Below are 24,119 nucleotides of genomic sequence, written 5' to 3'. Positions count from 1 at the left end.
TCCTGGCTCTGCTGTCCTGAAAGCCGCTTTCCATCTCACTCCACCGCCGGCCCCGCACAGGACTCTCCTTTTTTAGGGAAGGAAACATTTCTTCTTTCCCCACCGTGTTGTGAGCAAACCGCCCAGGCCCCCGCCGGCCAACCTGGGACCATGTGTCGGCAACCGAGCCGGCCAGGGCGCTCCACTCCTTTCCCTCCCTGAGCACCCACCGTAGGCGGAGCGGCGCCCGGGGTGCGGAGGGGGTAAGGCTCCGGCGGTCCGGGGCTTCGGGGTTCAATGGGGTTCGCTACTGTAGTTCCAAGCCTAAAACACTTCCAGGACCGCTGTTACAGGGCGTCAGGACTCAGTAAATTCCGAGAGCGCAAATCCAGCGCGCCCCTGGGGTGCGGCCACGCCCGCCGCCTTTCACCCCACTGGTTCCCGTCTCCCCACGCGTGTTTCCCCTTCCTGTGTGGGCAGAGCGAGGAAAACACAGGCCTCCGCACCCGGCCTCGCGGACTTGCTGCCTGCCTTCTCTGGAAGGAACAGCGCAGCGGGCGCAGGGACCCCTAGGTGTGAGCCTGAGGTTTCCTGCCGGGCGCTCTCGCACGGTGAAGGCCGCCAAACTACGGCTCTGGCTCTGCCGATGGAGCCCTCAAATGCAACCTTGGGATCAAGTAGAGCATTTTTAAAAATGAATACATGTGGCCGAATTTCCGTCTTAAAAAACAGCATCAGGATAGAATAGCCCTTCTCTCTCTCAGCACTGTACTAGTATTTTTAAAATGCCCAATCTAATGTGTGCCATTTTGTTTCATGCGCATAAATCTGGGCATTTCGACATACATTTTGAATTGACATTGCTAGTATTAATTATAATGAGAATTATGTTAATTATTTTGAAAGCGAGAGGGCCTCACTGTGTAGTTGAGGCTGTCCTTTCAAACTTACTGTGTAGCCCAGGCCTTGAACTTGCGGCGATCCTCCCGCCTCAGCCTCCCGAGTGCACTGTCACGCCTGGCTAGAAGTCACGTGTGACTGCCTTTCAGGCTGAGGCTCTTCTCCATGTCCGATGCCCGTGTGTGGAGGCTGCTGGGACACCAACGATTCTGTGACAGCTTCAACACCCCAGTCAGTGCTGACTCGGCCTCCAGCCCTGGCCTTCCCTGGGGCGTGGGCTTTACCCCAGTGCCAACTCAGCCTTTTCCCAGGATTTGGTCTCTCAGCGTCGTCCCCGGCCTGGGCCACCTCATGAGAGCAAGACACTAGGGTGCTGGCCAGAGCAGAGGGGCTTGGGAGGTTCTCCCAGGTCGCTTTGTCTCTTGTAGTACAGTTCTGGGGGTGGAACCAGGGCTGTGCACGGGACCCAGTAATGACCCTGAGACTCCAGGGACCTCAGTGGGTGCTTACCATCTGCTGACCGCTTTGGCTGTAGTTTAGAAGCTCGGACTCCCTGGGGCAGCGTGAGGTCTTCGTATTACTGGAGGCCTCATCGCCCTGACAGTCTGTTATGCTGGAGGCCAGTTCGTGATACAAAAGCCATTTTGTTTAAATGAAGGCACGAAACGCCGAGGCTTCGGTCTGTGAGGCCCCGTTTATGAGGCTGACCCTCTGCACCGACTCTGAGCTTCTGGACCACTAGCTGCTTCCGTTACCAGTGTGTGTGCAGTGAAACCACCCCTCCCCACCGAAGGCTCAGTCCCGCCGCTGCTGGGCTGGCTCCTTTCGCAGTGGTGCACTCCGCTTGTCTGCCTGTTCTGCCCCCAGGGAAAATCACCAGGGTTGCCCTGCAGAATCTTCCGTATGACAAGGGTTCATCTTTCCGTGCGTTCTGGAAAGTGTCTGACAATTCTCCCACATTTAACACTCCAAGATAACCCGGGATGTTTTTGGTCCTGTCCTGTCCTCTGTCTCACCCACATTCTGTTGTGTGGTTTTTGGTTTGTTTGGAGGCAGGCAGGGTCCTGCTGTTTGGTTTGGGCTGGCTTTGAATTGTGGAGCCCGGGCTGGAGTAGAACTCGCAACCATCCTCCTGCCTCAGCCTCCTGAGTGCTGGGATTCCAGGTGTGCTCCACCACGCCTGACTTCTGTGTTTATTGAGGCTGCCTGCCACCCTCCCACGCGGAGTGGTCAGTGGACAGCATTCTCGCCCTGATGCGCTGCGAACCACACCGGGGCCTGTGGCAGGCGTGTGGCCTGGTGTGGCGGGTGGCAGGCGGGTAGCTGGCAGAGGCGGTCATGCTGCCTGCCCCTTACCACAGACACGAAGGCCCGCGTCTGCCTCAGGTGCCACGGCGTGACAGGCTCAACCTCCAGGGCAGGGCAGCAGCTTTCTTGCCCAGAGATGAGCAGGGCACTTGTTATAAAGGCGACAAATATCAAAACCTGGGCCTTCTCTGGCAGCCAGCGCTCATCCACACACAATGACTTTACTCAGGACTAAAAAGTGGGTGGCAGTAAGGGCGCCACAAAAACCAGAAGGCCGACGTCCCTAGACACCTTCGGCGGTGAAAATCACCTTACGTTGGTGCGTTCTATTAATGCAAGCGTACATACTACAGAAGACATAAGATTTCACCGTTTTCTCTGAAAAACAAAAGGTTTATTGTGTATGGAAATCAATATATATCTCTTACAAAAAAGGTTTGAATAAAGATCTCACATTTGCAAAGGCACATATGAAATATTTTACAGTAATGACGGCAGTAAGAACTTCCGCTGAGACGGACATCTAAATAAGACTTTATAAAAACAGACAGGAAACAGTGCAAAAAATACTGTCAAAGGCAGTTTTACACACCTCACCCTTGTGTATGAAACTGGCAAGCATAAGCTTATTTACTGATATAAAATAGCACATAGAAGAAGCATGCATAGCTTTACTTAAGGCTTTCAACATTATCAGACTGGAAGGCAGTCTGTACCCAAGTACAGTCGACTTGGCTCGAGACCGAACCGCTCCCCGGCCCGGGAATGTGCTTTCACGTCTCAGCCCTGCGTCTCCTCACAGCCCCTCTGGCAGCACAGCAAGCGGTCACTCGGGAGGAGGAGAGCGTCCCGGGGACCCCAAGCCCCAACCTGGAATGCATTTTCAACACTGACGACAGAAGGGGCGCCGGCTGCTCCTCGGGGGTCGCTCCTCACACGCGGGCTGTGCGGGGGCCAGTCCGCGCCTGTACTCTGGCCGGCGGGGGCCTTCTGTATCATTTCAAACCAAAGCCTGCTGGTGTGAACTATTCTGAAGGGTGCCGGTATTTGCAACATTTTACAAAACAGACCAAGCAAAGCATGGAAATACTGAACGAAGCAGAGTCCAACAGTCCAGCAACGCACTAGACCGACCTCTTTCGTGATGTAACAGGTGACGGGGGGTCTGCTTAGACAACGCTCACCGGTGCGTGCCTCTTCCTCTATACCCACGGCATCCGCAGGCGGGCCGGCCGGCCACAGAGGGCACCAAGAACACAGGCAGGAAACCATCTCCGATGAAGAGTGGGCCTCTGTCCCAAAGGATAAGGTTAAAGGGCTTCGGGACACCAAACAGTGGCGAGAGAGTTCGAAGGAAGTTGCAGTCAAATTTTACAATGTTCGAGTTGAAAAAGAAACGAGATGGCTGGCTCTGGACGACAGCTTCCGCGGATGCTGTATCTCTCTGTGTTTTTCTCAGCTAAGGCTGCAGAGGGGAGGAGGAGCCCGGCAGGGCAGCGCCTGGGAGGCCGGGCACGGAAACCTCAAGGCCGCATTCCCGAGACGGCTGCCCTCTCAGGACGTAGCATTTGTGATTCCCTGAAGGAAGCGGGCGGGAAGGGCAGCTCCTCGGGCCCAGGAAGCTGGTGAGACTGGACACGTCTACACTGCGGCATTCCCCGACAGCGCGCAGGCCCATCCCTGCTTTCCTCGCATTTCCTCCAGGACTGAGTCCTCATCAGGAAGTGAAACGTGGCTCACAGTGACCGCCGGGCTGCTGCCAGTTTTCTTTATTTTGGCGGTGCTGGGGATGGAGCCCGGGGTCTATGCACCGAGCTACATTCTGGCTTTTCTATTTTTTTAAGACACGGTCATTTAAGTCACCAAGTTGCCCAGGCTTGGAATGAACTTGTCATCCTTCTGCCTTGGCCTCCCAGAGTGCTGGGATCACAGGCGTGCGTTACCGTGCCTGGCTGACAGTTTTCTAGCTATCTTCATTCCTGGTATTTTTCCTTACCAGATCTTATTCCTTGAAATCATATAAGCTTTTTGGAAAAGAAAAAAAAAAGAAAAATGAAAAAGAATTGAAATTAGACTTCTAACTGCACATTTTGGAGAGGTGTGAGCCAGTGACTGTCTAGGACCAGGTTTAAGGCTCTTGTAGGGGCGGCAGGGATAAGGCAGGCGAAGAAAGGGCACTGTGGACAGCTGATCCTCCCCGCCATAAGAAAAGCCAGAGCCCTCAGGGCCTTGGGAGGAAGACGGGAACTCCAGCCCCGGCCCAGCAGGATGGGGCACCACAGTCGCCCTGCTGGGCCCCCTGGGGACTTGTGCCCTGGCAGCACCCCTGGCTTCCTGCGCCAGGGTGAAAGCAACACCAGCACCTTCCCCACACCGACGTCACAGAAAGGCGAGACACTGAGGGCTCCAGAGACTGCGAATCAGAGCCTCGTGGACGGGAAATTCAGGCTGACCTGAGCCCCTCCATCCCGCTCTCCCGACAGAGGGCCCCTCTTTGGGCAAACTTGGGGCAAGTTTGAGGAAAAGAGATGCCCAAAGGAAAGTGGTCCACAGGAAAGCAGAAGGGATAGTGATGGACACCTGTCACGTGCAGGCTGCCTGAGCTCCGGCCTCCTGCTTTGCAACTCAGGGTCCCCCAGTCTGTTTTTAAAATGGGAAGCAGGAACAAGGGCGAGGACAGCAGGGACAGATGCAGCCCCTTCCTTGTCCTGTACCACTGCACACCCTGTGCGTGCCATCGAGCGATGCCAGTGCCGTGGTGTCCATGAGGAGCTTTGTAGTCTTCCTGAGAAGGAAGATGCAGCTACATCCAAAAAGGTGATCGGTCCACCGGTTGCAATGCTACCTGAGTACACAAGGGACACACAGAAGCTGCCAGCGGTTGGGGTACAGGCCATGCCAGGTCCTGACTGGGTAAACTGAGGCTGGGTGTCACAGAACCTCCGAGCCACACCGCCGTGGGGCGATTCAGGCCGGCAGGGTTTGGTTCCTTCACCCGCCTGCCACGCTCAGTGCCGGCCCTTCCGACACAGTCACCAGTGAGGGGTTTTGCCCCGAATGATTCAGGGGCTGAGGTAAAGACCAGAGCCTTTCCCCTCTAGGGGAAGCGTCAAATGCAAATTCCCAACTTGCCGCTCAGGTCCGCCCTGCAGAGCTAAGCAGGCTGTGGGCACTGCCCACAGGGAGACTCCTGTTTCCCCATCTGGCAGCCGGAAGAGCTGCTACTCCACTCATGAAAGAAATCCCTAGATAAGAGCATGGCGCGTGTCTCATCACAACCACAGACGACAAACTGGGACACAGCAACAGGGTCTTTGCTCAGATGGGAAAACTGAGACCCTAGGGACGAAAGCCATCATGAGAGCTCCTTGGGGACCCCTGGACATTTCCGGGATTCCTCCCTCTGAGGTGCCCCAGTCTCTTCCAACACTGGGAACGAATGAACAGCAGACCAACGCCAACAGCGGCCCAAGCTGACCGCACTCCCGACACACCTGTTTTGTTACAAGGCCACCAGTGCCTCTGCAAAGCGCGACTTCCAAGCCCTGGGACACAGCCACTCACCGTGTGGCACGACTGTCACCATGGCAAGCTTCTCACCGAGCCAGGCTGCCTACTCCACATGCTGTCCTATGTAACTCACAGGAAGGGCACCTATGGGGGTCCCTGCCCTGCAGGGAGAAGAGACAAGGTCTGTACCAGCTGATCCACGTGAAGTTTCTGCAGTCACAGAAAACAGGCTCAATTACTGGAACCACGAAGGATGGCCTGCATTAAACTAGCAAGATGAGAAGGAGCACTCAGCTGGCTAAGAATGCCAGCCTGCCATGCCCAATGGCGTCTACAGCTAAAAGAGAAAACCAAGAGGAGGCAGGACCAAGGCTGCAGGAGTCCAGCCCGGCAGCGTCTGCAGGAAACCCCGAGGCAGGCAGACTCAGGAGGCAGCGGAAGATAGCGAGGCAGGGTGGCTCCGTCATAATCAGGAGTAGCTGTTCCTCTCAATCTAGAGTCACAAAGTTCGTACAAGGAAAATTGTGTCTAAGCTCCCTGACTCAAGATATTCCAGGCAGAGCTGTCCGCCCCTACCCCGGCTGGCTCACTTGCGTGTAAACATGCACCTCTGCTCACATGGGGAGAAGTCAACGTCTGTCCTCTTCCTCTAAAGCAGCTGGATCCTCACTTGCTGTGCACGGCAGAGCTGGGTGGAGATGTGACAGCGGCCTGCAAATGCGTGGTATCTCCTCAGAAGCCAGCACAACCAACTACAGGCCGCCTCTCCGCGTGTCAGGGATGAAGACATTGAGGGACCACTGTGAACCAGGACGAATGCTTCCAGTCCACATATCCCAGGGACAGCAAGTGAAGGGACAAAGTATTTCGACTGGGCAGCTTCAAAACCACAGGCCAGAAGACAGCCTGCTCCTGATTTGGTGTCTTTTATTTCTTCCATTTTTAATTTTCTCTCTTCTAATCCTACCAGCAGCAACAGACCCTGACAGCTCCAGCATCAGACTTGATACATCATCAGGAAACCATTCCCAAAGCCCTAACTAGATAACTAATTTAATACACTTTGCTTCGAGGTTTACTCCCTGGCTTGCTTCCCAGGTATAAAGCATCTCTGGATAATTATTATGTAGATGCCATGAACAGGACTTAACTGGCTGCTGCTAATTTAACAGGAGACACGCTGGCATTCGCTGGAGGTGTGAAATGAGTGCAAAACGTTCTAAAGAACCTGGAGCATTTTTTAAAAAATGACATCTATGGAGTGACTCGAATGTTTTCCATACAAACTCTGGCTGGGAAGTTGGATTTTCCACCCACTTCCTCCTGCATCCTGTGCTTTAATGAGCATTCTTGTAGCACAAGATGGGAACAGTGGATGGGTTGAAGGAAGCCCTGAAGGATGAGCCCAAAGAGATCTCAAATCAAGCCTCTTCCCCAGTGCCCACGCTGAAGCTCTTCATCATACAGTAAACTGGGAACCAACGCCAACTGTTCAACTGTCCCGAGGACAAAAAGATCTCCAAGAACTGGAAACAAAATCCCTTCAGCCTGGTGATCGGCATCTCTGTTGCACTGGAAATGAATGGTTTCCTTTTCAGAGCACACACCAAGACCCTGGTATCTACCCAGCTCAGAGGCAGTCACACTCCTGAGCTGACTTCACACCTTGGAGGAGACGAGAGAGGAGGAGTCTACACCCACAGCATGGTCACCACGACCTGGCCGGAACTGAAGCGGAGTTGGGTCACTGTCCACTGGTGCCTGTCCCATGTGTGGCAGGGAGGCCCAGAGCCATGCTCTTTCCACTTGATACTATCTGTTCAGCTCAGGAAAACAAAACAAAGCACAAACCTGGACAGCAATGGAGGAAAGTACATGGGACAGCCGACCTAAGTCATTTCTGAGAACAGAACCGGAATGTAAAAGCTGTGTTTAAAAAAAGATACCTCAGAAGGAAAAACTGCCCAAAATTCAGGAAGCAGGAAAGAGTGTGAGATGTGCTTTCTGTGCACTAAGAAATTCGGTCACAGGGAAGAAGCTGAGGGTGGCGAACACCATCGCTGAGCACGGCCAGCAGAGAGAAGGAAAGCAGGGCACTTGGTAAGGACACAGTGAGACGCGGGCCGTGAGCTCAAGTCCACAGGAGCGGCCCTGCCCTGCTCCTTGTGCCAAGCGGCTCCTGGCAGGCAGTGCTCCCCGCTGTTCCCTTCGTGACTTTTCCTCCGACCGTGACTGCTGGAGACGGATCACACCGGTCCTCCACACCACAGGGCAGGCCCTGCGAGCAACCCGGAGAAGCAGCAGGCTCCCGGGCACAGGCCCCACACGGCAGACGGGCTGCAGAGGCCAGGACAAGACACGGCCGAGGTGCTACTCCCGCCTCCCAGGGGTGCCCTTTCTCTTTCCTATCTTTAAGCAAGCTCGGGGTACAGGGGTATGGGTAGTGGGAGAAGAGGTGATTAAGGATGAAGGCAGAAATAAAGGACAGGACACTTTATCATGCCTCATGAGCCCTCAAAATAGAAGAGTGCTTCTCCCTCCAGGAAGGGTCTTGGCCTCTTGCCTTCTATTTCCTGATGAACTCATTTTCTTGCCACTTTGATTTTTTTGTTTTTTGTTTTGGAACTGGGGATCGAACTCAGGTCCTTCTGCTTTTGAGGCAGGCGACGGCACCACTGAGCTACACCCCCGGCCCCACTTTGATTTTTGACACGAGCAGTTAAGACGATGGGTCTCAGGCTGGGTTATAGACCTGGCTGCTGATTCACTGGAGATGTGCTCCCTTCTGCCTCCGTCCTCGGAGGGACCCACCAGGCCACCTTCCCTGCCGATGTCTTACAATGCAGATCAGTCAAAAGTGTGGTTCAAATGCAACGTACTGTATCACGGTGACAACTGCAGTATAATAATTCATAAATCTTATTCCAAAGAGAAAAAATAAATTATCTCGTATAAAATAATACACGACGTTGGTGGGTGATCCAGCTCGCGTCTCCTGTGCAGGCTCGGGTCTCTGCTGTGTCTGCGTGTGGAGCCGGATGGGGTTATATGAGTCTGGAGTTCTGGAGGAACTGGATGAGGACCTGGTAGACAAACTTGTACTGCGCGATGGTCTGGATCATGAACATCCTCTGCTCCCGGAGCAGCCTCAGCATCACGGGGACCTCCACCTTCTGCGAGGACAGAGAAGGACAAACGCTGAGACAGAGGCTTCCCTGGGGCCTCCCTCCTCCCCGCTTCAGCAAGCGTCGGCCTGATGCCCGCTCAGGCCCCCGATAAAGCAGAGCCCTCTCCCCGACCAGGTTCTAAAAATCCGTGTACGGCGGCAGTGGGAGGACCTGGTTGCTGACCGTCAGTGGTGTGGGATTTTAAACACGGTTTATTCTACTAGGTAGGACTGGCAGGCCGGGGTTCCGGCCATCGCGGGGTCTTAGTTTCCTCAGCCCTAAAATAAGGATCCCAGTGCTCTCCTCTTCCCCTGCGGCCCGGCCCTTGTCGGCAGCGCTTCCTCGGCGACACTGGGGGAAGAAACAGTATCCACCTTGCAGGGTCAAACGACCAAGCGCCCGTCAGGCATTTGGGGCTGCGTCTGGCACACCGTGAATTCTTCACACAAACAACCCACGTTCTCAACGGTGACAGCCAGAGTCAGAGGAGCAGGCCGGCCTGCTGTCTGGTGGGCTGCCATCACGATGAGGCACGAAGGTCCATGTGGGGCTTTACCACAGCAGAGCCTCAGCGGTCACCTCCTTGGGGAAGGCGTTTCGTTGTCAAGTGGGCTGTGTAAGTTCTCGGAGAACAGAGCTCTGTGGACTGGAAGGGAGCTCGCAGGGCGGGTCCAGGGGGCCTGCTCAGGCCAGAGGGTGTCCCAGGGCCCCTCTCTGGCCATTTCCAGGTAAACACCAAGGGTCCCGAGTCACACTGTCCGGCAGCCTGCGTGTCCTGAGTCCAGCCACGTGTGTGTGGCAATTTCTGTCAAATCAAAACATCATGCCGTGTCCTCGCCCACCTCTCCCACCAGATTCGGCATCATGCAACTCCTCGCTCTTCCCCAGAGTCAAAATGACTATGCCAGGACAATATATTGCATCAGCTCACAATGGCCCGAATGAAGACACTCAGGGAAGAGGACTCATAGAGCTGCTTCAGAAAGCAGTAAGAACAACGGGATGAGTGTGTTTGAAGTCAGGAGGAGGATTCTGAGGGGGATTCATGGCAATGTGCAGCGTGTGCTGCGTGTGTCCCGTGCCCCTGTCACATCTGGGAGCAGGGGACCCAGTCACTGCCCATGGGGCTGAGGCCCCCCCCCCCCGAGGACTCCGAACAGAGCCCTCAATGGTGCCAGACGAGAGAGACCCAAAAGCTTCATCAACTGCAAAGGGGCTCCAGGGGCTGAGGAAGGGTGGGTGTGAGCGGGGGAAGGAAGGAGACACTGGTGCTGGAAGTGGTCCGAGGGAGGAAAAGTCTCAGAAGTGGGCAGGGACAGCGCAGGCTGCTGCCTCTTCCTGCATCTTCAAAGGGCCAGGTTCACGTCTCCCAGCGTGACTCCCTCAACGCGCAGAGGGCAGGGGATGCCACCCAGCATGGCACATGCTCAGAGAAGCCACCTTGGCAGTTGGAAAAGCTGGGGCATGCACGGTACGCCCAGTCTGAGTGTCTGTCCCATCTGCTGCACCTCAGCAATCCGGAGAAGAGCAAGAACTCAAGACTTTCTGGATTTTCTTCTACACTGTTTTGAGGATTTCCGCAGAGGGCTTAGAGACCAAACACTAGTAGGGCTGGAAATGTCAGAGTTGCACCAGGGACCAAAGGTCTGGAAGACTCTGGCCAGGGGAGCGGAGATGAACCTGAGCATAAAGGAGCAGGCGAAGGCAAGGCCATGGGGCAGATGTGCACCAAGGCGGACTTACCTCGTTGTGCTCCAGGCAGCAGATCATCAGCTCCGAGAGGATGACCACCCCGGTCCTGCCCACGCCAGCGCTGCAGTGGACTACAATCGGAGGGGCCCGGTTCTTGGCACCTTCCAGCATGCTGTTGGTATGGCGACGGACCGACTGGATCTCCTCCAGGTAGGCTGTGGGACAAAACGGCATCTTATCACCAAATCCTGCTTAGCTCTGCATACAATCTGGGGGCGGGTGGATCTCTCGTCTTTTAAAGTGACAATAATTTATAGTTCTTACAAGACATTAATTATTTGGCTGGTACCTGCTATACAGTCTTGGATCCAGAAAGGACCAGCTGGGAGTCAATTAGTCCAAGGGAGAAGTTGTTTTTTAAATTAAATAGTTCTTTTTTAAAAATTAAATTCTGTTTTCCCCTCCACAAATCCCTAAGTCCCCCAAGCAGATGATTCTAGACATTACTTACAGCAACTCCTACCATTATCAGACTGGGATCAGAACAGCAGCTAAGTCCCCTTGAAACGCCCGCGTTTCAGAGCCAATTTCTGCTGGAGAGAGAGCAGCCATCTGCCCCTTCCTCCTCCCCTGCCTGAACCAGTGAATGTTGAGAACCTTGACTCTTATTTTTAGGTTTTAAAAGAGACTCTGGGGAGGACGCTTTTCAGCACTGACTCCAGGAGGTCAGAGAACAGCTCAAGGTCAGGCCCCGGGTGGGGGGGAACATCCCATGGGGGGTGGGGGTGGCCCTCCAACCTCCACCCAACCTCCACCCAGCCCCTGCGTCTGGAAGCGGAACAATGGCAGCCATGCAGGCCTGTAACGGATTTCCCCCGGGGATTACGGAAAAGAGGAAAGTACGTAAATGGAGTCTCCAGAAAGTCCAAAATCCAGGAAAGTCAACTTGTAATTTAGATTCTTGCAGTAGCTCAGGGGACAGGTAGGTTTAAAGGTTCTTGACACTCAGAAAGCCTCATCCTAATTGAACAAGTAAACAAGGAAATGCTGCAGTTGTTGGACAGAAAAAGTACACCGAACCATTCTAGGAATTTAAAAGTATTGATTTACATGCAATTAATAAGTACCGGCATTTTCCTTTATAACCCATACAATTACAAATTACTCTGAAGGAGTTCACGGAATAGACAAACTATTATCACTGTTTTTACAATGAGGACGAGTACAGCAGTGCTAATACTAGTTGCACTAACGCACAATGAGCTACAGCAAAACGAAAAAAGCAAACATCCCGAGGTGAGCAAAGGGGACAACTGCTGAGCATCCACAGGGGCTACCGACTGGGCACAGCCCTCAGCAGTTCCTCCACAAGACAGACGAGATCAGCTAACTGGATTTCCTGCCTGACCAAGGGTTCACCTACAAGACACACAGCTTTTCTTGAGCTGAATTTTATAAAGAAAAAAGAAACGTTGGGCATTTGGGCACATGCTACTTTCCCACAGAAGTTTTCAATAAAATGCAGAGAAGCTGGCCTGGAGTGGATGCCTCCTCTATCAATCACACTTATAATGTTCCTGAAGCCATAAATGGACGGAGACTTCCAAGGCAGGGAGGAAACGTGCCTTAGGCACTTGCGCCTAGGCAGTCAAGCTGAAACATGGGCAGAAATCCTCAGTCCTACAGGACACAGGGCCAACACTTCCAAGGCTCTGTAAACCACACCTGCTTGAGTTTTTAAGAAATAACTTAGGAAATCAATGTATATCCTTTGAAAATAGCCTTTGCATTTTTCAGTCCTTCAGACTGGCTTTCTATAAACTGGCTCTGATTTAAATGATCTGGTCACCCTTTCAACCACCCTGTAAATCCAATGTCTCATCAGGGCTGACGGCCAATCATCAAACCAATCAACTTCTAGTGTTTTCCATTTTCTGCCTCCTGGAGACAATTTTAGTAAGTCACTTAGTAACAGCATATCTGAAAGGAATAAAAAAGAGGACCACCAGGAGGAAAGAAAGCTCTGCAAAGAGCTCCGGGCTTCCCTCCTTCATACTGGGAGCTACAGGTGAGGGTAACTGGCTGTTTCACCTCAGGCAAATCATTAACCCTCTCTCAAACTTAGAGCAAGAACAAAAAGACATCTGACTGGGGGTGGGGGGGAGGGAAGTGGGGAGGGAGGCTGTTACTGGACACCCACAGCTACACACCAGCTGGAGAGCCTTTGATTCTGACCACCTTTCCGCTCTAGCATCTTCACTTTAACGGCAAATGAAACCCGTGTGTCAGTGAGTACACACACTGACAGAACTTGTACACTGATCATCTGGGGCTCTTAGAAGCCGATTCTCTCTTTTTACCTCCTTCTCCCTCTACCCACCCCTGTATCCCATCATGGTAAAAATCCAGGTTCTGGCGCCATCCACCACCTGGAAGATGGGTTACCGGGGGCGGCCAGAGGCTGCAGCCAGATGCAGAAGCAAGGCAGGAGGTGTAAGTCTATGTCCTTTCCTGCTAGGTGAGTGGAGAATCGGTCTTCTCCCCAGGCTGGGACAGAGGGCTGAGGGAAAGGTACTAGGAGGGCGCGGCCACCACCGAGAAGATGGTGGGGTGAGAGCTCACCCCTGGCCAGAAGGGACTGTCAGCACCTTTGGAGCAAGACTACGATGCCAATTTCTTCACAATTCGGCCCACTCCAGACTTCTGGCCTTTCAGATAAACTACTCCCCATACTCTGGTGAAGTCGTTTCTGAAATATCACAGCCTAAGAAGAGATGTCAATTAACGAGGCAGACACCTGAGCACGTTTCAGTTTCCAAACCTACAAGCTCATTTCACTAATCACAAGCACCTGAGTCGCGGATGGGAGCGAGCACTGAGATATTGTTGCAGGGAAGCACTGGGCTCGTGAGACACAAGGCTGAGTGAGAAAGGAAAACAGCAGTTTGCTTGTCTTCTATTTCTTTGCGGTCTGTTGTAATTGTGGGAAAACAGGCATGGCGTGAAATTCACCGTTCTAACCACTTTTAAGAGTAAACGTGGGGCCCTCAAGTATATCCACAATTCTGTGTAACCATGACTGTCCTTTCCCAGAACCTTTTGGGTCCCAAACAGAAAGCAGTCAATGTCCATCACGTCCCCACATAGGAGGCGCTGTGCACTACTTGTGCCTGGCTGCCTTCGCGGGGTGTAGTCCGCAAAGCTCAACCATATCTCAGTTCGCATAGAGATTAATGAGTAGCCAATTCGGTTGCTACACTCTTAGCTCATTGGCATAAAAGGCGAACAGACTTTAACAAGTGCTGTTGATCTGCTGATTGACAAAGTAAAGAAAGAACAGATATTTCCACATTATAAAACGTTTGCCACTTAAGAGAAACTATCCCCTCCCCAAGAAAGACCGCGGAGAAAAACTTACACAAAAACCCTTGGACATCCTCTGGGCAGCCGTGGTCCGGCCAGTCTGTGTATTGCAAATGCCACACTGTCCTTTCCTGTCCGGACAAAAGGTGCTTGACCTTCAAGCCTGTGGTTGCATAGCAACCAGAATCTGTCCGGAACTTCGTGGTGACCTTGAACTTGCCGTAGGTGGCTGAGCTGTGCTTGGAACCCAGTTTGGGCCAGTATCGGTGGCTTTTGTTTCGTCCGCCTTCCTGAATCACACACACGAAAGCAAAATGGAAAATTAGGCCCAGGGAAACGCTTACCCTCTTCATCTTCAGATCTGAGATGGGCAGCGGGAAATTCAGAGGAAAGGGAGCGCAGAGCAGACACAGGGACAAGCGGGTGTGCTCGACTAACACAAAAGTCCTCAGCAGCTGCGGGGGCAAACGAGGGGAGCGGAGGGGAAGACGGGGGGCAGGCTCGGGACAGTGCTGGACAGCGGAAGGACGAGGTTGGACACGTGGCTCCGCGGCACCAACCTCTTCCCTTCCGTTTCTTCTTCTTCAAATACGCGTTGTCAGTCGTTCACAAAAGGCCTAGTTTTAACTTTCACTAAGGGAAGTAACTGGAGCAGAGTGGGCGGTGGAGGGGCAGGGCCAGGGCAGGGGTGGCTGGGGGAGGAGGCGCGTGGACCCTGCAGGGCCGAGGCCTGGCCTGAGCTCTCGCCGCCACCCCACGTGGAAAGGGAGGGACACCGTGACCGCGCTGCGCACCCCGGGTTGGATGGAGGCGCCCGAGTTCCAAGCACAAAGTGCTTGGGACCAAAATGTAGAATACATATCTTGAAATAGGAAGAAAATGTTTAAAAGGGAAGGGGAACCAGGGAGGAGGGGTGGGGGGAAGGGAAGAAGGGGGAAATGCAAAAAAGAAGGAAAAAATGGAAACAAAGCCTACGTAGATGGGGAGGGAGGAGGGGTTGAAGCCAGGTAAGGGGAACGGGGGAAAAAATAAGAATCAAGATACATCGTGTACAGGTACAAATTCCCAACAATGAATGCGGTCATACTGTATACCTAAAATGTACCAATGAACTTAATGGGTGATAAAAAAAAAGTAGGCTCCCATCATGAGATGCTGGATTTATCTCCACAGTGCCTACATTCCTGCTGTGTGGGGACACGTGAAATCCCTGGGTGGCTCAGACCCCTGGCTCTGCGCTGTCCTGCCCCGGCAAGTCCCTCCTCCTCACAGCTGTGACAGTCACACGCCACACCTCGCAAAGGCCCTGACGGAGGCCACACCCACCCCATCATCTGCCTGCCCCTGCCTGCTCACGGCTACTTTGCACTGTCCCCTCGCTGGCACACAGTTCCACGGGACAGGAGCTCCTGTGTCCTTCAGCTCGGGCCCCTCGGCTGGCACAGGTGACCAGCTCTGTTCTGCTGATGGATGCCTGCGCCCAGCAAGATGACACGCCCAGTCTGCAGACTCAGGAGAATTCGCTCGGGTGGCAAGGTCACCTGAAGGTTGGCCCCGTTCAATGGCTTTGGAGCACTCGCGGCCCCTTCACCCCACCGTCCAAAGGGCAGTTGGGGAACGAAGTGCCCCGGACAACAGGACCCCTCCTTCCTCTCTACCCTGCCCCTGTGCAGTCAGGAAAGCCTACGGCAACTCCTGCATCTGTAAGTGACACAAAACAGGAGCTGGCTTTTCCTGAGAGGATCAAAGGGAGGTGGCTGGGAAAGAATCCGAGTTGGTGATGAGAAGCAACACAACCTTCCTCGTCCCACTGGGCAGGGAGGGCTGCGCTGCCCCCGTGACACAGCACGGAGCTCTCTGGCTGCGACACAAAACCGTGTTTGGCTTGGCACAGGCGAAACGGATTTGTTTCCTCTCTCCAAAGAACAGACATGGCTCCAGGACAGCCACTCTGGTCCCGATAAGCACAGTGGCCTGTGGGGCGAGCCACCTCCTCCCCATGCAGCACACTGCTGGGACACAAGTGCGGCCTTTTTCCGTCTTCTGTTGTTTTGTTTTCATCACTGCCGAACATGGCAATCCCGAGAAAAGTGTTCAGGGTCACATGAAAATGGGAGGCGAAAAAGCCACCGGGACACATTAGCCAGGTGTGGGGTGGACACGGAAAGAGACGAGAGGCCGGCTGAGGGGGAGAGGCGGCAGGGAGCGAGCAGGGCAGGACGGCACGGGCACCCTCGCCACCCTCTCCCCTTACCTCCTCCGCGGTCACCATGGCGATCACGTTCACCCCCTGCTCCCACACCATCTGCCAGAAGTCGTGGCACGTGTGCGGCAGGGGCCCCTGTGTAGCGATGTAGTGCCATTCTGCACCCCCGGCCACCACCTGCGGCCAAGGAAGCATCGGCAATGAACCCCAAGACCAAGGTCCCATGCTGCGCACTTTGCTCATGGGGCCACCTCCAAACCTGGTCGTGTGCTGGGGGCCAAACAGGTCAGTAACAGCCAGGGCACAGTCTCACAAAAGAAGACCTTTGCTATTGCTACTCAGACTTCTCACAATATATTATTAACCTTACCTGTTTTTGTCTGCAATAGCTATGTGTAAACTAGTGCGCATTACGAATATACACACAGGGCCAAGGATTTGGCTCAGTGGTGCCGCTGCCTGCCTCGCAAGCGCAAGGACCCGAGTTCGATCCCCAGTAATAAAAACAAAATATATACACACAGACATATGTGGAGACACACCACAGCACATGAACACGTATCTGTCCAGCCCGACAGACCCTGTTACAGACACAATCACTACGCAGCTCTGCACCGCTCACCCGACAACGGCACCCTACCCACCCACAGACACAGAACCACGGATGCCCACCAACGTGGCTCCCAAACCCTCTGCTGCGTTGAGGACCTCAGTCTGAATAGCCGTCACCACGGGTAACTGCTGAGTCCAACTCCTCCTGTACAAACCTCCGGGCTCACAGGCCCCCGCTGGCCCTGCTGCTGTGTGACCCAGCAGCTGGTGCTCCAGCGATACCGCCCAGGGCAGTGCCACGGCCTCCAGCTGAACCGGAGGGCCATGGTCACCTGGGATCACAAAGCCACTTCCCCTCACAGCTCAGGGTGGGCGTGGGAGGCTGCCATGGAAGTATCAGCTGCTGAGAACCGCAAGCCCCAAGCCTGGAAGGCTTGGGATGCTCTCTGCTCTCTGCAGGGACTCCTTCTGTTCTCCTTCCACTCCTGCACCTTGATTTGCAAAGAGAGGCCTCCTTTAGGTCAGGCATACAGCTGAACACCTGTAATCCCAGCACTCGTGAGGCTGAGGCAGGAGGCTCGTTGTGAGTTTGATGTGAGCCTGGGCTATACAGTGAGTTCAAGGCTGGCCTGAACTACATAGTGAGTCAGTCTCTCTCTCTCCCTCTCTCCCTCTCTCTCTCTCTCTCACACACACACACACACACACACACACGCCAAAAAAACAGAGAGGCCTTCTTCTTACCCACTCATGGAAGGCAGGACTCCAGCAGGTTCTAGGAGCAATGACACGATCCCTGTCTGAAACTTTCCCTCTTGTTTATGAAACTACATAGTAACTCCATTCAAGCAAAACCAACGTCAGCCATTGTCTCATTACACGAGACATGTTTAGGTCAAAGCTGGCAACAAAAACCCATTTTCCAAGTGCGGTGGGAGAAACATTCATATACTCACTGGCGAGGAGTTGAGTTTATCTGTGGAACTGTGATTTTAAACATCAGGCTCTTTGGCACCCAACATATAGGAACCATAAATCCTTCCAGAGAACGCTGCTGCCTGGGGCCTCTCTGCAGACTCCAAGTATTGACAGGAGTGAATTAAAAACGGCAGTAAAAACTCCACAGCCAGCGCTACCGAGGCAGACTTCACAGATGTGGATCCACCTCTGCAGCACATAAATCTCCCTGTGCTAACGGCTGCAGGGAGCCCAGGGGAGCAAACACTGGCAGAATTTGCAGCTCTCTTCCAGCAGCACAAGGGCAAGTCCTTGCAAGTGCTCCGGTCTGTGAAGTGTACCAGCGGCTACCCCGTGTCCCAGCCGGAGCTGCGGGCGGTGCAGAACGCAGAGGAAGGGAGGGCAACATGCTTCACCCTGCCCGGCAGGGCTGGCTGCACAGCGACAGCCTTTTCCAGGGAGCAGGTGGGAAACATGGAGGAGATTTGGCCAAAGGGCGAGGAGAAGGGAATATTCACAGACACTACATCAAGATGCAGCTGTGCCCTCAATCTCTGGGTGCCTTATTCCACTCGAGATTTCAAAAACTAAACTGAGCCCACCATCAGTTTACCGAACAGCTTCCTGGGGTTGTTTATGGTTCTGATTCTCGTTCTCCAACAGAACAGCAAAAATGTCAGCATGAGCTGTGACTGTTGCTCTTTCCTATTTCTTCCAACAGCATTTTCTGATGCTGGAATGTCTCCACTTCAAACCCTAGCTGGGGTCTAGCTAAGCTCTGAAACACGGAGGGATGAGGGTCTGGAGTATCGGGAATACTAACAAAGCTCTGACACTGCCAATTCACGGACCAGTATTGCAAATCTTGCAAGATTCTATACCAAGTACACTGCGTATGGTTTAAATTAGTGCACTCCTTCCTCTAAATGTCGTGCAAAACTGAATGACCCCTACAGTGAGTAACACAGTGTGCTGCAAGGAAGAAAACAGTATTTGTTGGGGGAACAGACTAGAACCTTCAGCGACAGTGGCAGTGTGACTTCCCAAGCTGAGCACTGGCTGAGGAGGACAATTGCCCTCTCCCCGTGAGCGTGATGAGGGTGCTCACCCTGGAGAAAAAGCCTGGCTCTCTGGGATGAGCAAGCTTCAGAAATGGCTGACCTGAGGCTGCTAGCTTCCCTCTCTCTGCATGGACAGGGACAGATGTCCTTTCTGGATTTCAAAGGCACCCCCAAGGGACTGGGGATGAGCCAAGAGGCGCAGCTGCAGCCCAACATCTTTTTATATGCAATCCTGGGCATTGAACACGGGGCACTGCACGTGTGTGGCAAGTGCTGCCCCACAGAGCTATACACTGACCCTTTCTATTTGTTTTCAGACAGGGCCCCTCCAAGTGGCTAAGTTGCCCAGACTGGTCTCCGCCTTGGGATCCTCCTGCCTCAGCCTTCAGAGCAGCGGCATGACAGGCACGCACTGCCGCCCGTGCTTCACCCCCTGTGCTCTGCCTTTGGCCCTGCAGCCTCCCGCCGTTCTCCATACGCACCTTGACATGGGATGCGTTGATGTAGCCAGTGTTGTTCTCTTTGGTTGGCATCAGCTCCACGCGGTTCTCCTCGTAAGGAACCACCTCGCGGATCCGGCTGCGCTCAGCATTTTCCGGCAGAGTCGCGGTGCTGAAGACGCCGTTGGCCTTTTTCTTTGGAATCTGCTCATATTCTGTGAACACCATGCCCTCTTCTAGCTTCTTCTTCAGGGTCCTGAACTGCAACGGAAGTTAACCTTCAGCCCTCACGATATTGCACCCAAAGACTCCAACCAAACCACCAGACAACCCTGATATTTAGTGACGGTGCCCGGGCGAACACAGTCCTGGTCGATGTGCTCTCACTATTAACCCTGTCACCAGCTTTTCTTGTGAGATAACCATTTTCCTTACCACTCATGCTATAAATCAAATCTGTGTGAGCCAAAATTTAAGATCAATACTTTGGATACTAATACTAATGTCTATGTAAAGTCAGGACGATCAGAAACTGTTAATCTTTGTCACCCACACAATCTTTTCTCTATGTGCACAGATGTTTGTACTGAGATAAATTCTAAGATAATACCGACGCACAACGGCGTAGGTCTCAACATCGAATCCGATCCCACTTAGTTTCCCTCCCTGGCCAAACTGCTAATTACAATAGAACGGTGTGGGATGACTGAATGAACCCTCTAAGGTCCCCATACCCCGGACGTGTTCTAATGCCGAACACACGGCAGCCAAAATCTCACACCCTAACGTTAGCAGCGTTCGATTCCATCTATGCAACTGCTCTCAACCTTTCCACGCCTTTCCTCTCCTCGGTGACACTGCCCCACAGCAACTGTTTGCCTTTCAAAACCACAGCTCTCACAATGCATTAACCTGACATCTGTAAGTCAGCCATGATTTACAGCTACCCAGGGGGTCGCCACAGATGCCTGGAAAAAAGAATCACCTCCTGATTGCTTCACAAACAGCATAACACTAGAGAGCGAGAGAGAGAGTATTTAACTTTCTCATCTTACAGAAAAAGGAAACCAGCCAAAAGACAGGGAGAGCCGTGGCCAGGTTGTACAGTGTGTTAACAGATGCTCCTCACAGCCCAGCACTGATTCTCCGATTTGTAAAGCGGAAGAAACACCAGATGTCGGGAGGAACCGATGTAATAACGCAGTACAGTCAGACTGGGTCTCCTACTCTGCCACTGAAGAGTCCATCCCTCAAACAAACGCAGCGGGCACAGTCATGGCCAGGAGGGAGGGACAGAATCCCGAGACCCGCACTTACCCTCTCGTCCATGGGGATTCGGGCGGCTCCGTGGTGACAATCTTCCCGCCCCGTGACCCGGGCCACCGAGAGGCCGTTCAGCGCTGCCAACATCAGCGGCCTTTTCTGCGCCTCCAGGCTCGCGATCTTCTGCTTCTCCAGATTCTTGTAGCAAGAAAAGGCGTGTTCTCATGGTGTACCACGCCGGCAGAAGGCCGGAACGCACCTTAGTCTCCCCGATCTGCACCTCCCCAGCTGAGTCACAGGCACCCCTCCTCCCACGGTGCCCAGGGCGCCGGCTTCACCAGACCCCTGTGCTGTCTGTAATTGATTCATCGGCTCATCGGGTAGACTAACAAACACACGGTGTTACCCAGGGGGCTCACGGAAGGGGGGTCTGGGGGCCACGGGAAGACCAGATGAGGAAAACAAAATCACACGAATCACCTGATGCAATCGCAAGGATGGACCCTTTCCACAGCCTGCGGCGAAACTTTCCCAAATGTTTCGTTGTTGACGGAGAGGGACAAATGGCAGGAGGAAAGTCCTCCTGGGAGTCCATCTGAAGGGTGCGGTGTCCCTCAGAATGCACACCCACGGATGGGAGCCCCGGGGCCAGGCCAGGCCTTCACCGGATGTGGCTGAGGCCTGGAGAGCCCAGATGTGGCACTGCCCACACGGGAGGGCCAGACATTTCCGCCTGGCTCTGGTCAGTGATTTTCCATCCACCTCCTCTCTCCTCCCCAGCACCTGCAATGGGCCTTGGTCAACCAGGGCCTGGCTCCTGGTCCCCCACTGTCCTCAAAGCTGACAGAGGTACGAAGGCAGCGCATTGAGCAATTCCCCAAAACAATATTGTCTTGGATGTCAAAGGAAGAAGAGGGGCTTCGTAAAGGACAGGAAGAGGTGAGCCGGGTTCTGGTTTTGTTTTACTGCGGCACTGGAGACTGAACCAAAGCCTTCGCACTGAGCTACATTCTCATCCCTTTTAACCTGAGACAGGCTCTTCCCAAGTTGCCAGGATGAGCTGAAATTATAGGCATGTGCAGCCCCAACCTCTCCGGGCTAGCAACAGTGAGTTTCATAGAAATTCTATTGAAACAGAAGTGCAAGCAGCCTGCAAGCTCTTCTAGGAAGGGTTTCTAGTCGAGCAGTTACAGGCATTTTTCTCATCATGTCCTTTATGAAGTTAATCTCCAGGGTAGGTATCTCACTGGAGCTGTGTGCTAGGTAACAGAGGGTGAGCAGATTATTCTAAGGGGGGTGGCAGTATCACCTACAATCTGAATGCAGCCTTCTGGTGGTGGTTCCTGGCGGGGGGGTGTCTCAGAGGAAGCAGGGTGGGTGGGTTGTGACCAGAGAGGCAAGTAGCCAGACTTTCAGCTAAAAGAAACCCTTAATGGCTTCCTTCTCAATGCTAGGCAGCCCCAGGGGAAGATTCTGGATTTACCTTTTTGGTCGTTTGCTTAGCAGTTCATATTTGTGAGAGGTCATTTTTCCCCAGCACCTCTTAGTTCCAAGTTCTGAGAAAGCCAGAGACCCGGGAAATAATCCCAAGGTCCTTGCCTTCTCCCCTTGTACCCAAAAGGGACCTCAACTGCACCTAAGACAGACAGAAACTCGCCTGTCTTCGGGTAGGATTCCTGTCTACCTGCTGCTCCCTGAAACCCAAAGTGCCAGAAGTCACAGGAGGTCTCTGGCTCCTTCTCAGCCTATCAGCTTCCACCAAGGACAAAAATGTCCCTCCTCAACCTCCGGCCAGCTTCCCACTGACCGACTCCTGCTGGGTGAAGGGAGGTGACACCAAGACCCCGGAGAAGGAAGGAGCCGGAAAGGCCAGGCCCTGAGTCCTTCATCACAGGACAGAGGAGAGACTATCCAGGGCACGTTCTCCCCATACCTGTCCCCCAACTTCCAGTGCTTGAAGTGCTTCCTCCACAGGGGAGCTGAGACTGGGCTGCGGCTTAGGTCCCCCGAGGCTCTGTATTTAGAGACAGATGGAAAACTCAACTCCTAGGGTGGCCAGGTCTCCACCCCGGCGGCCTCATCCTCCTCCAAGATCAAGACCCTGGCTGAAGGTCCAAGGGCACAGGCTCGGGTGTGTGCGGGAGTTAAGAGAACTGTGTCCCGAGCGAGAGTCTGATGGGTGAAACTTGCTGGGTGCTCTCATCCGCGTGGATGGAAGGAACAGCATCACGGAGAGAACCGCAGACCCCTGTGGGCCTGGGTGACCTCACAGGGTGCCAGGGCCACGACCCGCTCCGGGCTATTTGTTCAATAAGGGGAACAAGGGAACAAGGTGCCTGTGCCCGAATCTCAGACCGACAAACCCTTCCTGCCCGCGCTGCTTTTAATAGACTTGAGGACAAGGAGTGTTCAAATCCCCTCTATGCCATGAGTTACTCCCTTCCGAGCTGGGAAAGCTTTTGCCGGGGCTGTCGCCCACCCCCACACCCCACTCCACCCCAGCTGTCCTTCCTGGAGGCCCCAGGTCCACCCTTCACTTTCCCTTCCAATGGCAGAAGCCGGAAAAGTTCTAGCTTAGGCTGCTAGACTTGGCCAAAGTAGCAGGGCTGAGAACTCCCTGAGAGTCACAAAGTGCCAGGGATTAGGCTTTCTGGACTTCCTGAAATCTCAGGCCCAGGCCCTGGCTTGTTCTCTCCCCGCCCACTCCCACCCAGTGAGGTCTTAGAAGTTGAGGCTCACAAACCCAGGGAGCCAGTGTTAACCCATAACCCTTCCCGGTTCCCACAGAACCGTGCGAGGGGCTCCCGGTGGTGCAGCTGAGTGAATGGAAAGAAGCCAAGCCGGTTTCACTCAAGTTTTCGTGGCAATAACAATTTCCGGGACAACAGTAGCAGAGGGTTTTATTTTGGTGACACTGGGGATTGAACCAGGGCCTTGCCACTCAGCTACATCTCCAGCCCTTTCTTGGGGACGGGGTCCCCTCCATCTGTAGCTGCCCACACTGCGCTCAAATTGGTGGTCCTCCCCCCTCAGCCTCTCAGAGTGCTCTAATGATTCTTTAAAAAGTGGTAATTGCTATAAAGGACACATCTGAGATATGTGTAGGAAAACGGATACACCTTGACACCATAACGCTAAGTGAAATAAACCAGAACAGCAGCCACGCTATTGTGTGCTTTGTCTTACATGAGCAATCCAAAGTATACAGAAATTAAAGAGCAAAATAAAAGATACAAGGAGACAGGGAGGTAGGTCTTCCTCAAATGTGAAGGGAACCAAGGGATGAGAAGGGCAGGTGAGACGGGAGTAAGAATTCAGCCGTGTTACGCACAGTACCAGCAGCACTGCAGTTACGATGTACAGCACACATGTACTCACGAGAAGCTCAGAACTCTCCAGTGACGAGACAAACCAATCAGACACCGACGGCAGTGAACGCACTCCCCGAGCAGGCCTCACAGCTGCTCTGGAGCCAGAGCCCGGGCCGGGCCTGGCGGTGCGGGGACACTCACCCTCAGCATCATTTCCCGCTCCACGATGCTGTCCTCCAGGGAGAACATCTCGGACACGGGCCTCTCCTTCACCGGCTCCTTCCTGGCCCGCTCCTTCACGCTGGTCAGGTCGGGCTCGGAGATGGACGGGCCCAGGGCCGACCCATTGACGGCCGGCTGGTCGGCCCGGGAGATGCTGAGCGCCTTGGCCGGTCTGTGGCGCAGCATGC

At 53.8% G+C, this 24,119-nt stretch overlaps 1 protein-coding gene across 1 annotated transcript in view; it reads right to left on the bottom strand.

Moving 5' to 3' along the window:
* Positions 1 to 2,565: 2,565 nt before the first annotated feature.
* Ptpn14 (protein tyrosine phosphatase non-receptor type 14) overlaps positions 2,566 to 24,119 on the bottom strand; it is an 84,258-nt gene continuing 62,704 nt past the window's right edge. Inside the window, exons 13-18 of the mRNA XM_033762042.1 lie at positions 20,453 to 20,596; positions 19,178 to 19,396; positions 16,174 to 16,302; positions 13,975 to 14,209; positions 10,608 to 10,771; positions 2,566 to 8,870 (exon numbers count right to left, since the gene is read on the bottom strand). Coding sequence (XP_033617933.1) covers positions 8,742 to 8,870; positions 10,608 to 10,771; positions 13,975 to 14,209; positions 16,174 to 16,302; positions 19,178 to 19,396; positions 20,453 to 20,596 — 1,020 coding nt within the window. The 3' untranslated portion in view covers positions 2,566 to 8,741. The remainder of the gene's footprint in view (positions 8,871 to 10,607; positions 10,772 to 13,974; positions 14,210 to 16,173; positions 16,303 to 19,177; positions 19,397 to 20,452; positions 20,597 to 24,119) is intronic.

This window comes from Fukomys damarensis, unplaced genomic scaffold (genome assembly GCF_012274545.1).
Source record: "Fukomys damarensis isolate Sample0158 unplaced genomic scaffold, DMR_v1.0_HiC HiC_scaffold_11, whole genome shotgun sequence".
NCBI classification, from domain to species: Eukaryota; Metazoa; Chordata; class Mammalia; order Rodentia; family Bathyergidae; genus Fukomys; species Fukomys damarensis.
The sequence above is the reverse complement of the archived record's forward strand: the minus strand, read 5'-3'. Positions and strand labels throughout refer to the sequence as shown.